General features: G+C 46.0%; 1 protein-coding gene across 1 annotated transcript; it reads right to left on the bottom strand.

Annotated features, from left to right (window-relative positions):
* Positions 1–1,070: 1,070 nt before the first annotated feature.
* Positions 1,071–22,451, bottom strand: LOC121082029 (heat shock factor protein 5-like; the record flags this gene model as incomplete). The annotated part of the gene is given in 10 exon segments (XM_040581367.1): positions 1,071–1,826; positions 3,004–3,079; positions 6,091–6,250; positions 10,951–11,117; positions 11,120–11,468; positions 16,462–16,559; positions 19,782–20,156; positions 21,379–21,404; positions 21,746–22,163; positions 22,166–22,451. Coding segments are annotated over 10 exon segments (2,034 nt in total), but the record flags the coding sequence as incomplete, so codon positions are not given.
* Positions 22,452–24,237: the final 1,786 nt, after the last annotated feature.

Consider the following 24,237-nt stretch of genomic DNA (forward strand, 5'->3'; position numbering starts at 1 on the left):
GTGGCTCAGGACAGGGACCCCTGTAACCGAGACCCCCGCGGCTTGGGACCGTGACCGGGATCCTCGGAACCGAGACCCCCGTGGCTCGGAGCAGGGACCGGGACCCAGACCCCCGGGACTGGGACCCCCGCGGCTCGGACCAGGACCGGCATTCTCGCAGCTCAGGACTGGGACCTGGACCTCTGGGACCCGTGACCCCCGCGGCTCAGGACCGGGACCCCCGCGGCTCGGGACCGCGACCGGGGCCCCAGGGACCGGGACCCCCGCGGCTCGGAACTGGGACTGGGACCCCCGCGGCTCGGACTGAGACCGGGACCAGGACCGGGATTCTCGCAGCTCAGGACTGGGACCTAGACCACCGGGACCCGGGACCCCCGTGGCTCGGGACCGCGACCGGGACCCCTGTGACCGGGACCCCCGAGGCTCGGGACCGGGACCCCCGCGGCTCGGGACCGCGACCGGGACTCCGGGGACCCGGACCACCGCGGATCGGGACCGGGACCGGGATCCTCGGAACCGAGACCCCCGCGGCTCGGACCGGGACCGGGGCCAAGACCCCGGGACCGGGACCCCCACGGCTGGGGATCGAGACCGGGATCCCCCCGCGGCTCGGACCGGGACTGGGGCCAAGACCCCGGGAGCGGACCCCTGCGGCTTGGACCAGGGACCTGTTGCAGAATGGCTGTGTGATCACGGCCATGACTCCCTTAAAGATCTTTGTGAAACAAAGTTAGTGTAATTTAGCTGAAGCAGGCCTTGCAGCTGTGCTGAGGCACGCTGATAAGGAAGCTGAGAAAGGCACTGACCTTGTGCCTAATGTTGTAAATAACTTTGAGGAATTCGCGTAGACAAGAGAGAAAAAAATATATGTAGCTAGCTATCCGCAGAAACCGCAAGTAGGAGGACGTATGAACATGTAACCCTTTAGAGCTTAGCCAATTAGCAGATGACTTGTAGGCATAAATTAACTGGAACTGTATATGAGACATCATCGCGCCGTAATAAATTGAAGCTTGCTTTATCACTCATATTGAGTCGGCTGCTTGCTTCCCCTCGCTCGTCGCAAGAAGGTTTCTTGGTTAATCACTTAGAAAATTAGCTCATCTTTCCTTTAGCTGCTCTCCTGAAATCTCAGACCCATTCAGACCCAGAATCTTGCGACTTTCCAATGCTTTTGTTTCATACACGATCCCCAGTAAAGGGCCACGGTACGACTGCAAGCAAAGACAGCGAGAGCACCAACCACCACCTATGCCGAGCATACTGTAGCTCCCAACAACGTTAAATAGATAAATAAATAAGTGAAACAGATTCCTAACAGAGCACTAAAACCCATTTGCTTCCCAGTAAGGATGTCTCGAGAAAGTGTTTAAGGGTTCCTGTAAAGTTCAGACTTTCCAAATCTAAAGAATACAAACAGCTAAGGAATTACTTCGTATTAATTACTCTGACCACTCGGTGCTTTATAACTTGACGGGTAGAAAATGTAATGAAAGAGGCCAACTAAACAATACCCTACCAAGTTAAAAAGAAAGCAAAAAATAGAGTGGTGTGGGGCTGGTTTTGTTGTTGGTTTTTTGTTGTTTTGTTTTGGGCTTTTTTGTGTGTGGTCTTTGGTGTTTTGTTGGAGGTTTTTTGGTGGTTTTTTTAAACACAGCTGAAATGATCCAAAGTGGTTGTTGTGGGCAAAGCTCCACTGCTGCTGGAGTCTGACAGGGGAATCCAGCTGGCAGCTGCTGCACATTTGTCACCCACTTCTCACTCTCTTATTTCGTCCTCCAGAAAGCACCCCCGCTTCCGAGGTACATCCACCGGCAGACGGAGATCTAGGAAGAAAAGGGAATACTGAGCACGTATCAGTGCTCGGATATGTTTCCCTTGGCAGCATACAGAGCAATTTCATTTCTATCAGGTACTATAAAATATGCTTTCAATGTCAGACTATAACCTGATCACCTGAGGCCTACTGTTTAAAGAAACAGGAATTCTTCCAATTTTTCAAAAATTTAAATATAAAAACCCAAAGCAGATTATAAGAAAAGTGCTCCCATTCTTCAGTATGTATTATTTAGAAATGCCTTTGCCACCATGGATACCAAAAGCCAAACATTAATTACTATAAGCCCCTGGCAGTATCTACAGAAAGGCCTGACCTGCTTGTGCCATATCCCTTTGTTTACCCAGAAAAGGCACAATTGCCTCCAAGCACCCCACAGCCAGCGCCAGGATCCCAGAAAAAACTCGTGGCCTCACAGAGAGGACAGACAAGAGGCTCCTTTTTTGACAGTTACCTCGATCCACAGCAAAACAGAGATACTTCCCACGTATGGCCACATCTTGCAGGTCAAGAAAGCGAACAAGTACCCCGATAAAGTCACAACAGCGCTACCACTGCAAATGTCACCCACAAGAAATTTAACCTCTAAACAAACACATTCACATCTTCCAGCCTCTGTTCGTTCTCTGTACTACGGAGTTCCTGCCCAATAGGCACCACTTTTGCACTTTCTGACACCTGCCTCCTGCCAAAGCAGACTGTTGGGAACACATCTTGAAAACGCATAGGGATGGAGAAATGAGGGGGCTTGTAACAATGCACCTCTAAATTATGGCAAGTTAAGACACAGGGTATGACACCCACTCATCCCAAAGAGCAGACTGCCAGGACAGGCAATTTGAAATGCCTTCAATGAATATATAATGACGTCAAGGTAATGGCAACTGAGCTGGAGCAAGCAGCTGCCGCTCGGACTCCCGAGAGCAACTTCGCTTTGGGCTTCACACAGATGTTCGAGAGCTCAGGGCCAGGCCTGTCCCCACATTAACTCTTAACACCTTTGTAGGAAGAGATCTCACTGTGACCGGATAGGAAAACTAAATGAACATTAACAATATTTTTGGCTGGAAGGTGCAGGAAACAGTTCAAGGGAACAGATGACAGCATGGGAGACCTTGCCTGAGTGAAGATTTGCCCTTAGCAATTGCACCGAGATATCTATTTACCTTGGAGGGAATGAGAGAGAACACACAGTGACACAACTGCAGCGGCATGGCAGTGGGTGGTAAATGTCTAGGGCACCTTGCAGCATAAAAAAGAAAAAAAGTCAGAGACAGTCATCAGATTATTTGCAGGACTAGACGACTCACAGAAAATATATGGTCAGCCATCGAGAAAGAAAGTTTTTTTCCTTAACGTCTCAGCATCAGCTTAAATGCTTCAATCCAGAAGTAACAAATTCCCCCTGCTCCATTCTGAGATGCCTATTTCCAGAAAGACGGGCTGCAAACAAAAATTCCTCCCATCAGAATCTGGTCCTTCTCCCGTGCTCTTTTAGAAGAGGAAGCACAAGCCACAGATACCAGGTCCAGTACAGCTGTGCTCACTAGCTGAGTGTACCTGTGGAGCACAACGCAGAGGAGATGGGGAAGGAGACTCAAAGTATTTACAGAGTTCCTCTCAATCCTTTGTGAAGTCCAAAAGGACTCCTGTTGCAAGTGTGTATGCTGCCAACAAAAGCGGACAGATTTATTTCAAAACTCCCATTTTAACAGACGAGCTCAGCTAGAAAGTAGTGGGAAAAGCAGATGCATCATCAGCACCTTCAAATCTATGTCCTAAGAGTGAGCTTGGGGCTGAAAAAAAGCAGTTCCTGAAAGGTGAACTATTCCTTGCACCTCCGTGTGATAAACACGGCAGGAGCTAGAGCACCATACCCATCGCCTCTCAAGAAAAAGAGTGGGAAGGGAACAGACGACACAGCCCGTAATCATTTGCAATGATGTATCTTAGCGCCGAGTTAAGTTCTGCACCCTTTGTAGCAGACTCTGGCTCCCGGGAGGACTCAGAAGTAGTTGAAGAGGAGGGTTCTTCACCCACTGTGTAGTTAATCTGCATTAATGACATTAACTTACAAAAACCACAGTGGATGCTAAATGTTTGCACAGCTTCAAAAAGGGACTCTAAAACTCAACTGAAGGTTACTGAGGCCTTTTCTGCTTAATGGTACAGAAATGCCGAAGACACTGTTGGAGACAGGACAATGAACTAGAGACACCTTTCATCTAGATTCTGCTGGGCAGAATGGTCTTAAAACTGGTAAACGAGAATTTAGCTGAGAAGGCTGGTTAAATACATTGGTTTTCCATTTGAAGGAAGCAGATAACCCATCTCGGTGATTTATGGTGCTGCAGAGATGGGCTGGCAGCTATGGAGGGAAACCCTGGGGACGGTGTTTTAGTGAAAGGACGCTCGTCTTTTCTTGCTACAGAACAGCTGTGAAATGCAAAGAAGTCCAGTCCAGCTCTTTGGAGGGAAGCAATGCCTTCTCCACAAAGGCGGGTTTGATTCTTGGTGCGTTTTTACAGATTAACACCTTGGGTTGGGCTCAGAGCTGCTCCCAGTCACTGAAATGTACCACATTATATTGGCTCTCGCTGTGTGGTATCTAGACCTTGGTGTCACCGCGTAACAAAGAAAAGTGATGTTAAAGAAAAGTGACATTAACATAGAAAAAACCAGCCTACTGAAATAGATGGAAGAAGAGCCTTTTTCACAGCAGGGTGTATGTATCAAAGTGCAGGCTCAGAAAACTTGCAAAGGAGTGCCCAAAGGAAAACAGGAAAACAGAGAGGACTCCATCACACTCAGAGGGCAAGTTGCCAAGAAACACCTGGAAATCATCGTGATGCATTTTAGCACAGAGAGATTAAAAAAGAAGTTGTTTCCAAAGTCTCACAGAGGACAGGAGGTGCTGACAGACAAAGGTGTAGTCAGAGCAGCAGAAGTCAGCTTGCACTTGAGCCTGCCTGCTTCAGGCTTACAGCTGACATGCAGCCGACAGGCTACGCCAGCTTGGAGGCTTCTATCACGCACCCAACTGACTTTGGGCTAGCTTGAGCCTGATCACGTTTGGCTCAGCTGTGCTGTCTATCTCTACCCTTAACACGCACACCAAGCCTCAAAGGTACAACCGTGGAGATGCAGGCCTGGATGACCGTCACATTTCCCAGAGAGCAGACTATGCCAATTGTTGCTAATTAGCGTTAGCATAACAGTGTTTCGTCCCTGTGGAACAATCCCATGGGGATGCTTTCCAACATGTTCCTGTACATAACTTTACAACTGGCACGTTAAGCAGATGTTTTGCTTCAGATATGAAAGCTGAGAAGTTTGCTAGTTATCTGTGATACCAGGAAGTAATTGAACAAGAACTCTCGATTATGTGTTTTAAACAAAAATTGTCTTTTTTCAAGGTGGCATCCCACCTTTTTTCTCAGCTTCCTGACAGAAAGACTTTATTCCTTACTTAAATGTTTGAAAGTGATGGGCATTATGAGCTGAACTATTAACTAGCATCATGATCTGGAATCTAGAAACTACCCTTTGAAGTGAGCAACAGCTCTTCAAACTCTACCATCGGCTCTTTGATGAACAGCTGTGAGGGAAACAGCCTCTTAGAGACTTGCAGGCTGAACCAAATTCCCCTCTAGAATGGATCCCAAGTACTTTTTGTGTCCTCTTATGTCTCTCTAATCTGTGGACATTTAGGTTTTCCCTTCAGTTACTAGATTTGTGAAGCTTTTTTTAGCCTCAGATACTCTGCGGCTTGTTTTTCTCACGTGCTTCAGGACACTACCAGACTGGTACAATGTATTCAGTGATCTGAGACAAAGAGTTCAGACTTCTACACTAGCTTCATCAGTTCGGTGGTTTTTGCCCCTGGAACTTCCATAGTTACCTCATTACTCAGTGTTTCCTTCACAGCACTGTCGCCCTCCAGCAAACACATCTATGGACTTAATCTCAACATTGTGACATCCAGGTTTCTGGCACAACTCCCAGAACTTCAAGTTTTATTTACTTACATAATTTATACCCTTTCCCACATCAGAGTAATTAGCATAAGTGTCTCTATTGAAGTGTGTTGGTAAGTACACTAAGAGGTTGTACAAGTTTAGTATTTTAACTGAAGGAACAATGAGGTACTTACACGGCAGACAAGTAAATTCTTCTACTCTCCCCTTTCTGTAATAGTTAGTTTCAGAGTAGCTGTCACCGTAATCTCTGAGAAAACGTAGAATCTTTCTTACCGAGAGAGTTGCCTGTGTCTGAACTGCGTCTTTTCCGGGAGAAAGATTTTACAGATGAATCTGTCTGTTCTACAGATTCGTTCACAGGCTCAGCTCCTGAAGTGAATTGTCTCTCTTCCGTCTCTGATGTCCTGGATTCACTTTTAACACTAGTATTCTCCTTAAAAAAACACAACACAACAACAAAAGAAATAAAACCAAAGATCACTCAATGTTATCTTATAATAAAACTAATATAAAACCAATAAAACAAAATAAAAGCTATTCTTCTCCACTCCAAAAGGGCATCTAACAGGTGGTGAACGCTGCCTAGACAGTTGACATAGTAAGTGTTTTTAACTCAGAATTAAAGTTGCTAAATTGAAACAACCTCTTACAAAACATCTTATTAAGCAAAATATGAGATCAGAAAACTAGAATACACAAAGTTAGGGTACATGTCCCCACAGTCTGAACTTTTCCCTCAGTTATTAAACTAGCTACAAGAAATACAGGTGCACTCATTCTTACCAGCACGTGTAATAATAATGACAGATCTAGCTCAAACAACTTGACAGAGCTGTGTGATGCAGAACCACATGTGAACCACACATTTCTGGTTGGGAATCTCACCCCACCCCATCCAGTCGTTAAGACATTAAGTTATAATGTGTTGCTTGCTTTTTAGAGCCCTCTGCTGCTGCTCTACATGTATTTTGCAGGCAACCATTTGGTAAACTGGTACATTTCCATGATCATGTGGCAAAAACCTGTAGCTTAAAAAAAAAAAAAAAAAGGCCCGAACAACCAAGTTCTGTTTCTATTTCACTGAGGCAGTACAGGCCCAAAGTTAAGCACCTGGAATCTACCTTTAGACAGAAAAATTTTCACAGTATCACCTGTTCTAGAATAGTCATCTCTTCTGCAAATATCTCATCCATCAATAACCTAAAGATGAATGACTGCTCAGAGCCTGCAATGTTTCCTTCTATTAAGGGGAAAAAAAGCTTTTGAAAACCATTATGTGTGAGTTTACAGAAGACAAGGGGTCACACTTGGTAATAAGATAGTCTTTCCAAAAATCACGCTCACCACCTTGAGTCTGTCATTACTCAATGTTGAGTATATAACAGGCTATGTGTATACGTATCAATAGAAACACACATACATTGCTTGACAAAGTTGTATAATAACATTCAAAAAGGCCTGTGCAAATACAGTAATGGAGTACTCCAGGGAGAACTAGTTCCCTCCCACACACCTCCTGCACTTGCTGGATACCCATTTGACTCGGTTTTTTCCTCTTTGAAATGTGCTGTCTGGATGTATTGCTTTAGTACTGTTAACAAGGCCACGTGAAAAACACGTGGCTAGCAGTGCCTTTTGTCTGATGTCTGAACCACAACCCCTTCCCAGGCACAAAAACAAAGAAGGAAGGCAGGCTGTAGGTCACTACCTTCACCAGCTAGAATCCAAGTCTCACGAGTGATGATGACTTCTCTATTCCTGGTGACATTTACATAATAGTAAGTTCTAGAAAAATTAGTGAGCAGCCTTCATCAAGTAGTGAGAGAAGGGAAGATTTCTCAGGTAAGCATTCTAAACTGGATATTCCACCGGACAACTGCTCTAGAAACAATTCTGCAAACTTCATTATTTAAAAAGAAGAGAATAATGAAAAGCAATACCAGGCAGGGGATCTAGAAACCAAATTGCAGTGTCTGATAAAGAAAAAACAAATAACATGCATATTGGGATCGCCATTATTAAGAAACTGTTACTAGCCTACGTGGTGAGAGTAGTCTAGACACTCTAACTAGCAGTTCTGCAAAGGACCTGGGGATGCTGCAGTGCCCAGTAAGGCTAACGACACCTTGGGCTACACCGGGACGAGCGTGGCCAGCAAACTGAGGAAATGTCATTCCCCCTCACTGGTGAACCTGTACTTCCAATGCTGTGTCCAATTTTAACCCTCACAGCTGCGTGTGTGGAAACTGAAGAGCAGTCATACTGCACAGCACCCCTTTCAGATTTCTTTTTATCACTGTGTTTATAGAATCTTACACACCAACTCTTCAGTAATCTAATGTAATAGGTAATAATACCATTTTCATCCTAACAGCATCGGCCTAGCCCACACAAGTCTGGTTCCCAAGCTATCCCTTTTTTTTATTGTTTGGTCTTTTAAGCGAGCATGTTTCTGACCATGGATTCACCGCACCTGTGGACAGACCCTCCACTCAGGTCTAATACTTCTGCAACTTCAGAGTCCGAAACATTGTTTGGCAGAGAATCAAGCAAAGCTACCAAAGCTGACAGACGTGAAAGTTTTGCCTTTTCACTTCAGTTACTGAAAAACGCCACAACTGCTGCATCTCACTACTTACACGACTTACGAGACACTGACTGGACTATACCTGTACCCAGCTGGAACCATGATGGGAAGCTGAGGCACTAAAATTAGCAACTCGCATGAATGGGGTTTGCTGGATTAACCTTCCCCAAAGAAAGCAAGCGTTTCAGCCTTCACATAGGTATGCTGCCAAGGAGACTGAACGAAATCGGAGGCAAATTCCTCTTGATCAAGCATTACAGAAATGTTCTATTTCCACTTTAAGAAGAAAATAAAACATTTCTTAGGAGTAGGAGTGGAATAAGAGATGCCCATTGAAGGCCAAATTCTCTAGAAGTCTAGGACAGAAATTGACTGAGGCTGAGAGGACAACGCTGGATCTGAACTGTTGAATGTACTAACTCTTTTCATGTAAAGAGCTGCTCTTTAATTTGCTGTCTTTTAGGAAATCGGGAAAGCAGAATAAAGCAGGTTTCTACTAAACTGTTACTTCTATGAGGAAGACAGTTCAAGGCTCAGTGCTGGTCACAAGAGTAATTAAATGCTGGGAAATACTGTGAACGGAACAGAAAACAGAACAGTACCAGCTTGGTCAAAAGGTCCCGTATGCTAAAACCGACAGTTTCAAGGGCTGACTTCAGTCCACAGAGCAGAAACCCGAGATGAAGTACACGGTATCATCACAAGTCTTTGGGCTGAAAGTAGCTGGAATGTGTAAGCAGGAATGCCCTGCTCTGTTTGCGCTCCTTGTTCTTGCTCTTCCCTACACATCAGGTTACAGCTGTTGTTTTGAGACTTGACGCTGGGCAAGACAAACCTTTGATCTGACCCAGCAGAGCTGTTCTGATGCTCTTGTATGAACGGTGGAGGAATTTGCTCCCCCTCTGCTTGTATAGAGAGGAATAGAGCGGTCTTCTGTGCACGTCCACTATTCTGTCATAAGCTTGCTCTAAAACACATGGTACCAACAGGCACTGAAAGCCTGAGTGCTTCCAGATTCAGGGACGAGGAAGAAAACTGTGCTGGAGCCTGATGTGAGGAGTACAGGCACAGAAGCCTCCTCTGGAGAGTTCTGCACCTGCCATGACCCCAGGCTCTGGACAAGCAGGGTGTTAGGTTAACCTTCCCTCTCCCGAGTTTGGGAGGAGGAGACTAGTTGAAGAGTAGTTCTAACAGAAACAGGGAATCTGTCAAACAAAACGCTGAACATTCCCTGAATTGCTTTTCAATTGCTCAAAAAATGAGGCCAGTTATTTAACCAGTTACAGTCCAGGACCAACATCAGGATTCTCACAAATATACAAAACCTCCCTCCCAAACAACTACGTGGTTCATGTGCTTAACTCCCCCGGTTCTTGACAAGGAAGTTCGGGTCACGGATTCCAAAGGCCTTCAACAAGGGACAACCTATCATTCTAAAAATGCAGTTCAAAAATTCTCAAAACTGACAACATTTAAAGTGCGGTCAACACTTAATATAATGAGTGGGCACCAATTAAGGAGTACTGCCAACTCTATGCACTAGCACAGGGATGTGCTCTTCCCTACACGGTACTGGGCAGAACAGTCTAGTCTAGGCTTGAGCTATGCAGAGGCTTGATCAGAATACACATCCCTTTCTAGAAAGATACCCAAGAGGAAGAGGACTAATCTTTATAATGCTGAAAGCAACAATGGGAGGTTTGCGCCAGCTGATGATTTCCGATCTAGAAACTTCAGTGAAGGCGTCAAGCTACCGACAGAACAATAAAACAGTAGCTTCAATGCACACGCAAAAATGAGATTGAGTGCCTACATGCAAGGTAGGTCTCATGCAGCAGAAACAGATGCAGTCAATCTCCTGAGCTTACCTTGTTTTCAAAACAAAACAAAAAAAAAAAGCAGAGCACGCATTTGCTGCCTTAACAGAGTAACATCTAGAATGCCCCTCACCCCTCATGAGACTTACAATTTTACATACCGGGAAGACCAGGTACACCGAAGTACAATTACAACTTGTTGTACACCACAAAGTATAAACCAATGAAGATGCTTTATACCAGTCAAATGTCAATAAACTATACTTTCCACAGAAAATAGAACTTAACAACTATTTATCAGAAACAATCTAACCGTTTATCTAAATTTAAGCAAAAACCTGCCTCCAGCAGAAATTCTCAAAATACTCTTCTTTGTTGGAGATTAAAGATGGTATGTTACAACCTAAAAAAGCATCCACTTCATCACCACGAATACACCTGCACTACGCATGTTTCCCATGCAAATGAGCACCCTAACTCGGCCAACAGGCTGACACATGTCATGCTCATTAACATGGGAAACATGGGATACTTTTTCATTCCCTCTTCTTTTTTATATCTTGCTTTACCAAGCAAACCCTTCACTGTCCATTAAAAGCTCTTAATTAAAGAGGCCTTCAGTTCTTAAGCAGGCAAGAATATTGAAAAGCTATCGGTCCAGACCCTAGCATTACTATCAAACATAGTTAGCTCAAGAAAGATGTTGGTTTACCTCTCCTTACCCCTTACCTGCTCTGGACTGAACAATTCTTCCTCAAAAAACACGAGGGAGAACTCAGCTGGGCGGTGATTTGGTTCTTTGCTCCGTTTTTCATCTGCTTCCTGTGTGGTCAGAAGTTTTTGTAGTATTGTAGCAGCAGCAGCAGTTTCTATAGACAGAGTGGTATCGGCAGCACAAAGAATGTCACAGGCTGTAACGGAGACAAATCCAGTGCTCCATCTGCTTCCACCAGAAATGATGTGTCTGAAGTTACAGGAGTGAGACATTCCAGCTGGCTTTCCTCAGTTGAAGAAGGTGTGTAACTATTAACAGGCAGTGCCTGATTTCCATTAAACTCCAGGGTCGAATACTGGCTCTCTACAGGTGCCACTGCCACCTTTTCAGCTTTGCATGATGAACGCACCTCAGCGGCAACCTGAAACGTGGCTTCAAGACTGACTTCTGCCTTCCTGTTTTCTTCAGATATATTACATAGCCAGTCAGACGGCATCAGTTCAGCTTCATAAGATGACTGCATTGGAGGATTCTGGAAAAAGCAAAATGCAGTGAACTTTTGTATCAAAAAATTACCGTGACAGGATGTGTATTGATTCTGTTTATCCATTTATCCAAAAGCTTGAAAGATTGTCCGTTATTCTCAGTTAAAATAGCAAGTTTAACCAGAAGAAAAAAGAAAAAAGCTACTGCTTTGTCTTGGTTTTCATTAACCACCTTACTCTTGGCACGTTTCCTTTCTTCTATTCATGGTCTATCCTGGAGAGAAGGTTACTTACTAGGAGCTGGTGTATGCCTGCAGATGCATTGTCTGCACACCCTTTGCACCGCAGGTGTTAAATATACCCAAGCACTCAAATCAGAGACTTCTGGTCTTAGTAGGACCTGTGGGGGTACACTAGAACCACCCTCTTCACGTGCCACATACGTAATAGAAAATGAGAGAGAAAATCCACCTGCTTTCAGTTCCTTCTGAAACTCAAGCATTCCTGTTGTTGTATAAAAAAATCAGTATAAACCGCAACATTTTTAAGCAAAAGAAAAAGGTCCATATGCTGTAAATGTGCATATGGACAACACAACTTGAGGAACTCACCGCTTCTTAACCAATAATACCATTCTCCTCCTCAAGTGATTGTCCATAGGCACATCTACACAAGGGGTGCCCCCCAGGGACGCCCCAGTCCCAGGATGAGTGGGAGTTCAAATACCGGTGAAAGCAAATACTGCAAAACTGCCCTGCCTGTCACAGCCTCACATCTGGACTCTCCGGTCATGACAGTGTCCCACAAAGGCACAACTCAAAGTCTGCATCGATCGGCATAAAAACCCGACAGAATTTCAGGTCAGAAACACTTCTTGTAGAACCTACAGAGACTCTGCCTTTGCCATCACAGATCAGGTCTGAACACTACTAAAATTTTTCACTGTAATGACATCACAGGACGACAGGACACAATCAGCAATCCAGTGATGATTTTTTTAGTAGCATTCATATATATCGAATAACCTTTAAAACAGAATGAAGACAATGAAAGAGTTTTTCCAAAGCAGCAAGTCCTACCCAAGTGAAATGATAGATGACATTTTAACAGCCAGTGTCTGTACTGCTACTTCTGGAGGTGACTCAGTCAAAGGACACTAGAAGGGTCATTTCTTCTGACAAATACAAGTCATACAATGATGTTGAACAGAAACTCAGGTCTATTTAAAATACAGCCTTCTTTTGGAAGGGATCCAGTATGAAGGAGTAGTCCTTAGTGCCTGACTATCCTTAGACCTTTTAGCTGAGGTCATGGTTAATGAAAAGCTACTTCCAGAGACGAGTAAATTAGAGAACAGGAAGCTACAGGATCACCTACTAGGAAAGCCGTATCAGATCAAATGCCAGTGAAGGACTTGGTCTCTCCCTGATGGAGATACCACAAAGAGATGAGATCCTGTCTCCTGGGTGTGTGAAGGCAAGTCCTAGTGTGGATTCGTGTAGATGTGCCAGTTTGCAGATAGCCACAAACTGTGGAGGGTGGGGGGAAACGGAGGGGGAAATAAAACCTGGAATTTGAGGAATTTAGGTTGTTAAGCAAAATCTTTTCATTAAAGGCTAAGCCACCTTTATGTTTTTATGAGATAGGTTCAAACATTATTCCTCTCATTTGATTTTTTTTTTCAGTTCTATTTTTTTAAAATGTTAATAAGGTGTTTCATTTCTGTTGCTTTGCTTGTTTAGTGTCATAAGTAGTCAGGATTCTAAGTAAGACCTGGATTACCAAACCGTCCAGGAATAAGATCATCCCTGCCAAAAACCAATGAACCAACCCACCCATACTGAATCTTTTTCTGCCTCTTCTTAGGGGACCTCAGCTTGAAGCTGTTACAGCACATATTGTCCTCTTGGATGCACTACAGGATCTCGTGTGTATTTCCAACAGGAGAAAGGGGCCACGCAAAGGTACAATTTAAATCCTTTTAGTTCACCTGGAGAAGGATGGGGGGAGGCAGCAACAAAACAAGGAAAACCGATAAAAGATTGAGAAGTCAGGGCCTGAAAGACTAATAGCTTGCTGGTCATTCAAGCTCAAGAGGAAAAATGGTCTGACTTAGCAGAAGTGGTGAAAGAGAAGATTAGCGTAGCGTGTGCAGGAATTAAAGCACAACCACACCTTTTCAGGGACCGCTAGGACTACACAAATCTGGCTTGAGTGCTTGGGCAATCGGAATTAGTTCAGACTTGATTTCTTTTTGAAATAACATGGCTGATTATCATTCCTTATTACAAATAAAAGCAAACTACTTAGGACTGCTTTTAAGGTCAGAAAGTTCTTTTTTCTTGCATGTTTATTTCTTCCATTTCCCGTTACCTCTCGCTTCAGTTCCACAAGGAAATACCGACAGCTTAATAACCACGGTAATAGCAATAATCAAACAGCAGGGCTGCCATTAAAAAAAAACAAAACGAGGTGGGGGCAGGAAAAAAAATATTTAAAAAATCGCTGAAATCCAATATGTAGCCTCGGTTCACATCTATGATAAAGCAGCGGGGAAGTATTGAGCTAATGGTTGTGAGCTGCCAGCACTGCTGTTGCAGAAGATAGCAGGAGGTCTCTCAAAAGACTCATTCCTACCCAAGGATACTGATTCATCACGCTAATCCAAACCCCACTTAAGAGAACCCAAATGAAAAATGGGTAAGAAGCTGTACCTGAGCTCCCTGTTTTGTAACCAACCGTGATGAGAGTGTAATACAAACCTCCGAAACCCCCATTTCAGAAGCCTCGTGAGATACACCACCATCAGCCACCATGTCTGGGTATAACCACCTATGTCCCCTTGCCATTCCACGCAGTAATTCTCTGTAGCTTTTTCTGGAGAGCAAACTGCAGCCAACCAACCAGTTAGTTACGGGCCTGGTCTGCCCATGTTCCAGTCAGGGTCACCTAACACTTTCAGCAGCTCAGGTGCGTACTGTACAAGCCCAGCAGCTGGCCTCCAAGACCCAGAAACTCCACCTGTCTTAAATCTCTCCTAAACTTAAGAGTGATGCTCTCTGCAAGACCCAGTAAGGAACAGCACAAGGTTTAGGCTTCCTTGTCCAAGAGTGCCTGCTTTTCCTTCTGAGACCACAAAGCACCGTCTGGATCCAACAGAAACGGGGCTGGTAACCAGCTTGCTGACTACTAGCGTGCCGATACGGTTCGCTGTCTTCGGGACTGGTCCAGCAGTTTCGTACAGGCTTTGCCACTCCTACCTAGCAGCACACAGCGGGACCAAACAGCCTAAAGCGCCCCGCAAACCACGCTTCAACAGCATCGCACTGAATTCCTGCAACTGGTAGACGGTATTGAGTGGAACGATAGGAAACATACCATGCAATAGTTCTATTTTTTGTGAAGAAAAATAAAAATGCTTAGTCAGCCAGGGCTGATGAATTTTATCGCTTTTGAGGATTTGTGCAAGTGGTTACTGATGGATGATCAATACACCAGCTGGGCACGATGCTCAATACTGCAGCTTGCCACATCCCCCAGCAGAAGTCTGGGGAAGTATATGCCCCAGAACACACAAAAGGCAAACTGATTATTCCCCACAGCTCAGCAAGAACCGCAGGCAAACTGCTGTCTTCTGTACCACCTGCACAGCCTGTCACCACGTTCCAGGAGAAATGACCTATGCTATGCTAAGACTCAGAAATCTCAAGAAGTCCCGTTGATCCACGCGGTACGATAGCTGTGTTACCCTGCTCAGAGACAGCCGGTTACTGACCTGGTGGAACTGATGCAGGGCACTGCTCGCCTTTGGCCTTCTCACGCAGAGGATCGCCTTCCCGCAGTCTCTGCCCAGATGCTCGGCAGCTTTTTGCTGGGGGTTTCCAGGAAACAAAGCAACCACTAGCAAGTGGCCTAAAGCTCTTCTGACTCCACACACTGCCCACGGACTTGCTTCTCCAAACAACTGATTTTTACTAGACCCTTTGGACACTGTATATTATCCTTCAATCTAGCCACAACACCACCTTTGACAACTCCTTTGGAATGATTTACTATCCCATGGATCTCGGCCTTCCGAGATAAGCTATTTAATTGTGACTGCCCATCGCTCAGACGGATCCTCATGTCCTGGATGAAAAAAGCAGCTCACAATCAAAGTGAGAGGACAAAGATGCACTGTGCGAAAAATAAATACTACAATATCGACGGCATGACTGGCTGTTGGCTATTTATAGCCTTACACTAACGTGTTATCCTGGCCATAACCTGCCCATCTTGGATAAGCTTATTTTTTAAAAGAAGTCACGAATAAAAGAGAAAGGTTGATATTTGCAAGACAGGAAACTGGATGATCAAGCTTGGGTAGGTCAACCCTTTTTCAACACGCATAAGCATAACTTGCTTCGCTTGTCCTCTGTGAGGGGAAAAAAGTATATGCGTTATGCTGTAATAAAAAAGGAAGCTCTTGCATTTTTACTTCAGATCTTCTGATATCTGATAAGCCAGGCCCTCCAAATAAGGCGCAGTTTCCACTAAAATTACATAAAGCATCTACAGGAAGTACTGGAGTTATCTTTAATAAGAGATCTCTGAGGTGGGGCCCATTCCACAAAGTCACCTTAGTTTTTCTCGTTCATCAAATCAAACTCAGGACTGCAGGAAGCTGTCCGGGACAAAGAAGGGGAGCTGCTTCTCAGTATTTTCATAATATTAAAGAATCTCTTTTTGTCCAGGCAAGAACATTCTTCAAATACAAATGCAGGCTCATTAACTAAAAGTGATTCTGGTGAAGTCAAGCAAAAACACTCCACTGATGAGGACACCCACTATGCTGCTACCCTGAAACCTAACCTGAATTACAAAACTACCCGTTTAACATTCAGTGGTTCTTTGAAATAGGTATTTGTAAACCACATCACTTTCACTTTATCAAGCAGATCCATTCTCAAATTTATGTCCTTAATTTCACAAGTGTATAAACCTGCAGTTCATTCATACAGTCTCCTTCGCTTTCACCTCCTTTCAGTAGGCTACGCTCACCTGGACAAAGCTGTCGTGGGTGCACGCTGAAGCAGCAGGACCAGCACAGCCAGCCAGAGGATCTGTGTGGGCTGCTGCTGAACAACTCTGCGGTGTGGCTGCAAGAATTCAAACACAGCTGTCAGACTGCAAGAACTTGTGTCTGGTGTGCAGAGCTCTATTGCTTACTTTGATTAAACATTTCAATAATCACACAGTAAACGACATTCCAGAAATTTATTGTTACCTCCCAAGTCATTTTAAGACCAATTTCTTAACCTTAAAAATATTTAAGATATGTATAGATATATTAAAAACATATATTGTAAAATTGGTAACACACACACATACATGCAGAAACTTCATAATCAGAGTCTTTTGTGTCTTAGTATCACCTCTCTGATTTGGCTGCTTGAGTTTCTTGTCACAATACACCACAGAAAGCGTATTCACATAGCTGAGCCTAGGTGTTCATACACACTTGTGACCATGTGAATTTTAAGACTTACAAAGAAAATGAATTATCTTAACCAAGAGTGTATCATTCCGAAGAATATCATGACCACTCCTAAACTACCACTCACCAGAAAGGTCTTCATATGTAAATGAACCCTACAGGCACAGATGCATTCAAAAGGCGCGACTGGACTTGCACTGTCAGGTGGCACCAATAACTAATATGTCTCACATGGTCTCCATGACTGATTTTTCATTATTAGACACTCTCAGATAATAAAGCTTCAACGCATTTCTTTGATGCGATTCTACTACTGTCAAAGGTTTTGCAGATAGTTGAAAGTAAACAGAACTAAATCCTTAAACTAATTATGGTCTAAGGCTAGTGGGGAAAAAAAGACTTACATGAGCATATTTTATGTTACTGACTTTTCAATAAGAATCATAATGAAAAACCAGGGAAATCTTTTGGTCACGGAAGTTAACAAACAAGTTTGAATACACACAAAAAGAAATCTTTTGACAAAGTTCTACTTTGATTTCATTTAATGGGACTTCAAAAGTGAAATGAATAGAGTCAAGAATAAGATTGAACATACATTCTTTAGTTCTCTCACTTACTAAATACATATCTTAAGGTTAACTATCACTTTCCAAACAAACTAATCTTGCTGCTGTGCTCTCATGATGAAGGAAACCAGACTTTTTCATGTGGACATATGAAGAAACACACTTTCAGCATTCTGTATGTTATAATATATAGAAGAAAGGATAGCGGAGAGATTAAGAGATACACAGGCACAGAAGTAAAACCACTGAGACAGTCCTAGAGTGACAGTGAAAATTAAAAGTATTATCATACTCCAGTGAAATGTCACTTACACTCTCAGAAACACTAATTAATTCACTGGAGGTTTCAAACGCCTCAGATTTCCTAAGTTTCTGTATTTTAGTTTTGATTACACCTTGCAAAATTTGGTATGTTTTCACTGCGTTCTCACACCCACCTCCCACCCCAGAAGATTCTACCTGAGCAACATAGCCAAGTTGTCCTTTAAACTTAAAGCAAAAGGAGCGTCATCCAGTGAGAGAGATCTCCATATTCATGTCTAAATCTACGCTGGTCTCCCTCAGCTCCCCTGCAGGCAGTACTTCAAAACAGGCACTTCCAGGACACCAGTAATCTTACCCCAAGACAAACTCTAAACCGAGCTACGTGAATCGCACCCGAGACGCCCCTTTCCTTCCCTTGACTACGGGAGAGGGCTGGGGCCTTAGCTGAGACAGAGACAACTACAATTCATCATGATGAGTTTCAGCCTATGCTCTGTACCAATAGAGACGCAAAGCGGGGACCACCTCCCACCTTAATGAAGCAAGTATTCTGGATGAGGCTTGGAGCTACCTGGTCTAATAGAAGGTGTCCCTGCCCACGGCAGGGGGGTGGGAACTTGCTGATCTTTAAGGTCCCTTCCAACCCAAACCATTCTGTGATTCTCAGGACACCTGCTCCTGGGAGAAGACTTAATAGTTAGCATCTGGTAAGGCAGGCTGCACACTCTGGCCACCACAGTAATCTCTGCATAAGGAGCACGTGGCAGGAGTTGCCTGTCTCTTAAACATTTAAGTGTGTCTACAAGAAATGCCCAGCTCCTCAGAACCCTTCCTTGACAAAAATGACGTTACGGGAACTGTTGATTATTGTCTGAAGTGTTCTCAGCAGAGGTCTCAGAAGAGATGCACAAAAGATGTAATGATTTCACTGTGTAGGATTTCTAAACAGGGATAGATAGCTGTCTTTGTGAAGGTGCGGCTGCCAAAGGAGGAGCAGGCAGAAGGAAAGAATAACAACTGAGCTTTAGTTTGTTCAAGGAAAGAATCACTGTTCTGAATTTCAGAAGTTTTAGGGAAATTAAAAAAAACACCACAAACCCACAACAAATACACCACCACTCCCCAGAAAATACCCTATCATGTGATTTTTCCCATTCAAGGTAAGGGCAAGGAAAAGAACAGTAATTTGCTTCAACTCCTCTTCTGAAGAATAAAAACACTTAAGTGAGACTGATTTATTTTGTAATTGAGTGATTAAGTGAGACTGACAATTGTGGCAGAAATAATTTAGAAAAAAGAAAGGAGCCAAGACTTTTGTACTTTCTAGTCTTCAGTGCATCAAAAAATACAACATAAAGAAGCTAAGCAAGAAAAAAAATTCAGATACAAAAATAGTATGAGCAGAATGAAATATTCTACACCAGGAGTCCTCAAACTACAGCCCACGGGCCGGATATGGCCCCCCAGGGTCCTCAATCCAGCCCCCCGTATTTACAGAACCCCCACACCACCACCACCCCCGCCGGGGGTTGGAGGGGGAAACCAAGCAGCTGCAGATGACTGCCTGCCATCTAATCCGCACGCCGGCCCCCTGTTTAAAAGGTTTGAGGACCCCTGTTCTGCACAATACTTTTGACTGATCTTTGAGTTTAAAACCTTAACCTGGAAAAACATGAGACCAAGGCCTAGGATACTACTTCTTAACAAGGTCTCAGTGCTTTAATATCATTGTCCAAGTTTTGCTTAATTAAAAAAACAAAAATGAAAGTTAGCCTCACACCGACTAGTTTTGGACAAATGTTCTTCTCCTCGCCCTTTCACCTCAACAGAAAGGCTATCCAGAAAATCACCAGGGGACACACAAAATCTGGAGGAAGGACACGAATACCAAACAGAAACTCCCTTTGCTTTAGGTCCATCTTCCTTTTAGACTTGACACTTTCTAGTTCTCACTTGAGATATACACATGGCGGAGTATTGTAGAAAAATATTTGAAAGTCTCACTTTAAAATCTGTTTTTGAAAAGCAAATGCAGACATTTTTTTTCATACCTCTTGGATAGCAGGCTTTTGAGCATGGCACTGAAGATGCAGAGCTGCTGCAATTTGCAATGGATGTGGCAACGCTTTGGGTCCCTTGCTGAAGTGGCGGAAGAGAAGCCACAGGCTGGAGTGTGTACGTGGCTCCTGTTGGAAGTGTCTGGAGTACAGGAAAGGCAGCCCCTTTATCTGGAAAAGCTGGGGAAGCCCCTTGCCCTGGCAGCAACCCAAGTGGTCCCTGCTGGATCCAAGTGGAAGGGACTGGAGTCGCATCTAATCTTTGTGCTGGTAAAGTGCTGGGGGCTTGGCACGAGGTTGCCATGTAGGAGTAAGGAGAGAAAACACCTTGACCGTAAAGTTGATGAAACTGTCCTACAGTCAGCAGTCCTGCAGTGGGTACAAAATAAAGCGAAACAAGTGTTAAGGAAAGGAGTTTTCACAGGCAAAGAAAGGCAATATGAGGAGCCAAGGCTCTACAACATGATTTGGGAAGACGACCTTTGCTCCAGCGTACTTAATCCAGAAAGGAGACTGTACTCTTAGACCCGAGCAAGCAGTAACTGCTGTGTGGCACACGAGCGAAGCGCCAACACAGAGGTGTCTGCGTAGCATTCAATCTCCTTAAACTGGCAGTAACGAGTTACCCATATTTAGAAACATGCTATAAATCAAAATGCGTAGTAACTTACTAAACCAAAAAAAAAGCAATTTTGAAAGTACGGTGTGTTAAATCAGACAATACATTCTAAAAAAGGGACATCATAAAGCAAGATTTGACCAAACTCCATACTGACAGCTCACAAACAGCTAAGGGAAGGGCAATGTCAAAATCCTCCAAAGGACTTTGCAAGTACTTTATGACAAGTCATTTATTTGGTCAAGAAAAAAATTTCAAAGCCAATTTTTTCGCAGACAGCTCAACTAGTTCAGTGCAGACTAAAATATCCCAGACTTTGCCATTTTGTTATTTCCTAGAGAGTCCTTTTATTCTTCTCTATTATTTTATAGTTTCCTCTCTCAGATGGTTACTGTTTCATGAAATGGTATTTGCTTTTATACCATGACAGCTCAATTTCTGTTTCGGTGACTTTGTGGAAACACTGACAATAACACCGCAAACGCCTGTGCTCATTGATTTCTGCAAGAACTACTGCATTTGTGACTCCCCTGCAGGATTGCATTTAGCCATGAGAATTACGAGTTTCAGGACGGTTCACGTCAATAGGGTTGATCTAGAAGCCAGGCTTTCTCAGATCTGTAGTTTCCAATTCTCACTCAAAAGGACTTTTTTTAAAAATAGCCTCACATTTACCTCTTGCACTCCTCTGATGAAAACTAATTCAAGAAATCACTAACATACAGTCATTATTCTGCAAGTTCACATTTAATCATTAAGAATCACTAAATAAATACCAGCTGACCCTGAAGATTTGCTAAGACTTAATGTATAGGACCGTTTATTTCCTGTTCAGTACTTTCACCATTTATAAACAGAGAAGGAGCAGGGGTATGAAAATTCTTTTGTTTATATTTTACCTTTGGATAGGGACATGAAGATTATCTAGTTCTAACACGTAAACAAGACACCACGGGATGCCAAGTTACCAACCTCCAGTTGCTGTCCAGGAATTGTTCCTGAATGTTTAACAGAGCGTTACACCCTGCAAGACACTGGGAACAGACGTGCCCCTGAACAGTCAGTACAGAGCGCACAGTGCATTGTCAGCCCGTCAGAACTTGACTGCATAGAAACCCCAATGTTTTCCTTGTTCTGTCTTTCTAGAAAATGAGACTCCTAGAGCAAAAACTCTGGAACTGCAGCCATAAAAACAGAGGACAAAAAATGAAAGAGTCATCTCTTTCTCATAATTTCCTTTACCAATGGTCTGCATTACATCAGACAAACCACATGTCACTGAAGTCTGCAATGACTCACCTTAGCCTTAACAAGGTTAACATCAAATCAAATCGGCTGCCCGTTCAGCGGCGTGCCGAGCAAGCGCTGGAAGCGGTTGGGTGGGCGGCTGGTCACAGCCAGGCCCGCTGCCATCTTCGCCCTGTTGCCCTTCGTCAGGCGCTTCAGGTGGACGAGGAGGTCGGGGCGGCCGCGGCAGAAGCGGGGGCTGCGGAAGTGATGCAGGGGCCCGGTGCAGTTGCCACCGTTGCCTTGTCCACCCTCTGGGCCCGGCCCAGGCCCGGGCCCCACCACACTGCTCCCCGGCAACATCCCCACCTTGCGGAAGCCATAGAGACCGAGCTGCCGGATGAAGCTGCTGAAACCGGCGGCTGCCGCTGCCCCGTCGCCACCCGGCTGCGCGGCGACGGCCGGCCCGGCGCCCAGCAGCTCGCACCCAAAGAGCGGCTGGTTGATGAGCAGCCCCTGGCCGGAGGCACCCAGCGAACGGAGCGGCAGCGCGGGCTGCTGACCAGCCGCCACAGTCTGGCGGGGAAGGTGTCGGCACTGACGGGGACGGGCTGCTGCGACGCGTCCGTGTCGGTAGGTGGCACCAACGCCGCGCTCAACCGCCGCCCGCGCGGCCTCCGCTTCCCCCGCCACGCGCCGAACGGCACGTGCCCCGCCCGCGAGGCGCTGCCCGCCGCGCGCGGCCCCCGGCCCTCAGCCCCGCCGCGGCGCTGGTCCGCGCAGCGCCCCGGTCCCTCGGCACGGCACGGCCGCAGCCCGGCCCCCCCCGCGGCCCCGCCATCCCCCGCGGCCCCGCCATCCCCCGCGGCCCCGCCATCCCCCCGCGGCCCCGCCATCCCCCGCGGCCCCGCCATCCCCCGCGGCCCCGCCATCCCCCGCGGCCCCGCCATCCCCCGCGGCCCCGCCATCCCCCCGCGGCCCCGCCATCCCCCTCAGCTCCCCCCGTCCATTCAGCTCCCCAAGTCCCCTCAGCCGGGCCATGTCCCTCAGCCCCCCCATCCCCCTCCGCCCCGCCGTCCCCTCGGCCACCCCCTCCGCCCCGCCGGTCCCCTCACCCCGCCGGCCCCTCAGCTCCGCTGCCACCAGCATCTCCCGTAGCTTCTGTGAGCGACCGGGCGGCTGAGGCCCGGGGCCGAAAGCTGCCGCTCGGGGCGGCCCCGCTGCCAGCCCAGAGCCGTCCCGGGGGCAGCCTGGAGGTCCTTGAACCACGGCGCGGGTGGGCGCCGGGCCGTGGAAAGCGGCTGCAGGCGGGGCAGAGCGGGGAACACGCGCTCCGCGGCCCCGCACCCCGCCATGGCTGCCCGGCGCCCCGGGACGGCGCGCGGGAAAGGGGGGCGGGGGCGCAGCGCCACGTGACACAACATCGAATCCCAGGGAGGGGCGGGGCGGGGGCGGGTTCTGCTGAGCAGCCGGAGCTGCCCGGGCCGCCGCGGCTGCCGCGGGGTGCGGGCGGCGGGGACGGAGGGGGCGCAGTGGGTGCGGGCGGCGGGGGCTGGGGAGCTGCTCCATGCGCCGGGGGCACCCCGGGCTGGTGCGTACCCCGCCGGGAGGAATGCAGCCGGCAGAGCAGGTGTTGCAAAGTGTCGGCTTGAAAACCACTGGCAGTTCACAAAAGGAAAAGCAAATTTATAAAGAGTGCAGAGGAACACGGAACAAATCGGGAATTGTGTCACGTTTGCCCTAAACCCACCCCAGACCTGTGCAGTTCTGATCCCCACGCCAGAACAGATCAGGTGGAGTTAAAACGGGGCAGAGAAAATCAGCAGCGAGGATAAAAACTAGCTTCAGCGGAAGGAAATGCTGAAGAAGGAATCTTCAGAGGGGCAGTTATTGTATAAAAAGATAGGTAGTAAAGTTGTAGTTAGTGTAAAGGAGGCAAGCACGACTAATGGAGGATTTCAAATAGGAGAAATCAAATCAGGTACTTAATCACAGGGAAACCGGGGGAACTGATTGCCACAGGATGTTTTGGGTACCATAATGTTACTTGGCTAAGGGAGGGTGTGGGGGGGTGCGTGTGTGTGAAGAAAAGAGAGAGGAAAAAAGAACAAGATTAGCTACATTCACAAAGACTAGAACTCTTAAAGCGGCACCTTTGTCACTGCGAGTGCTTGCACTGTGCGCTGGCACAGCTCTGAGGCGGTGCCTGAGCTGCACTGGTGCAGATCTGCCCTCTTCTCAGCCTTGTGCTGTCAGCTGTGACTGCAGGCAGACTGCAGGAACCAGCAGAACCATCCTTACCGCTGCAGAACAGGAATCTGCTATGAACCAACAGGCAAAGAAGAGCAGGGAGCCAGGGAAGGAAGAGTGCGGTGATCTCTCTCTGCTTGCATCTTGCCCACAGGTCACCAGCAGTGGCAGAAGAAAATGACATTCCTCTGTCTTGGCTGCCCTCAAAGCAAGACAGTGAGAAGACTGAGCACCTGTGTGTTTTGTGAGCTCAAAGATATTATCTTGACCTCAAATATATTATCTTGGAGTTGTCGTAAGATTTCTTAGCAAGAAGGTACAGAACCAAACCTCTTCCTTAACTAAAGTCGTCCT

The sequence above is a fragment of the Falco naumanni genome, unplaced genomic scaffold (assembly GCF_017639655.2).
Source record: "Falco naumanni isolate bFalNau1 unplaced genomic scaffold, bFalNau1.pat scaffold_164_arrow_pat_ctg1, whole genome shotgun sequence".
In the NCBI taxonomy this organism is placed as follows: domain Eukaryota; kingdom Metazoa; phylum Chordata; class Aves; order Falconiformes; family Falconidae; genus Falco; species Falco naumanni.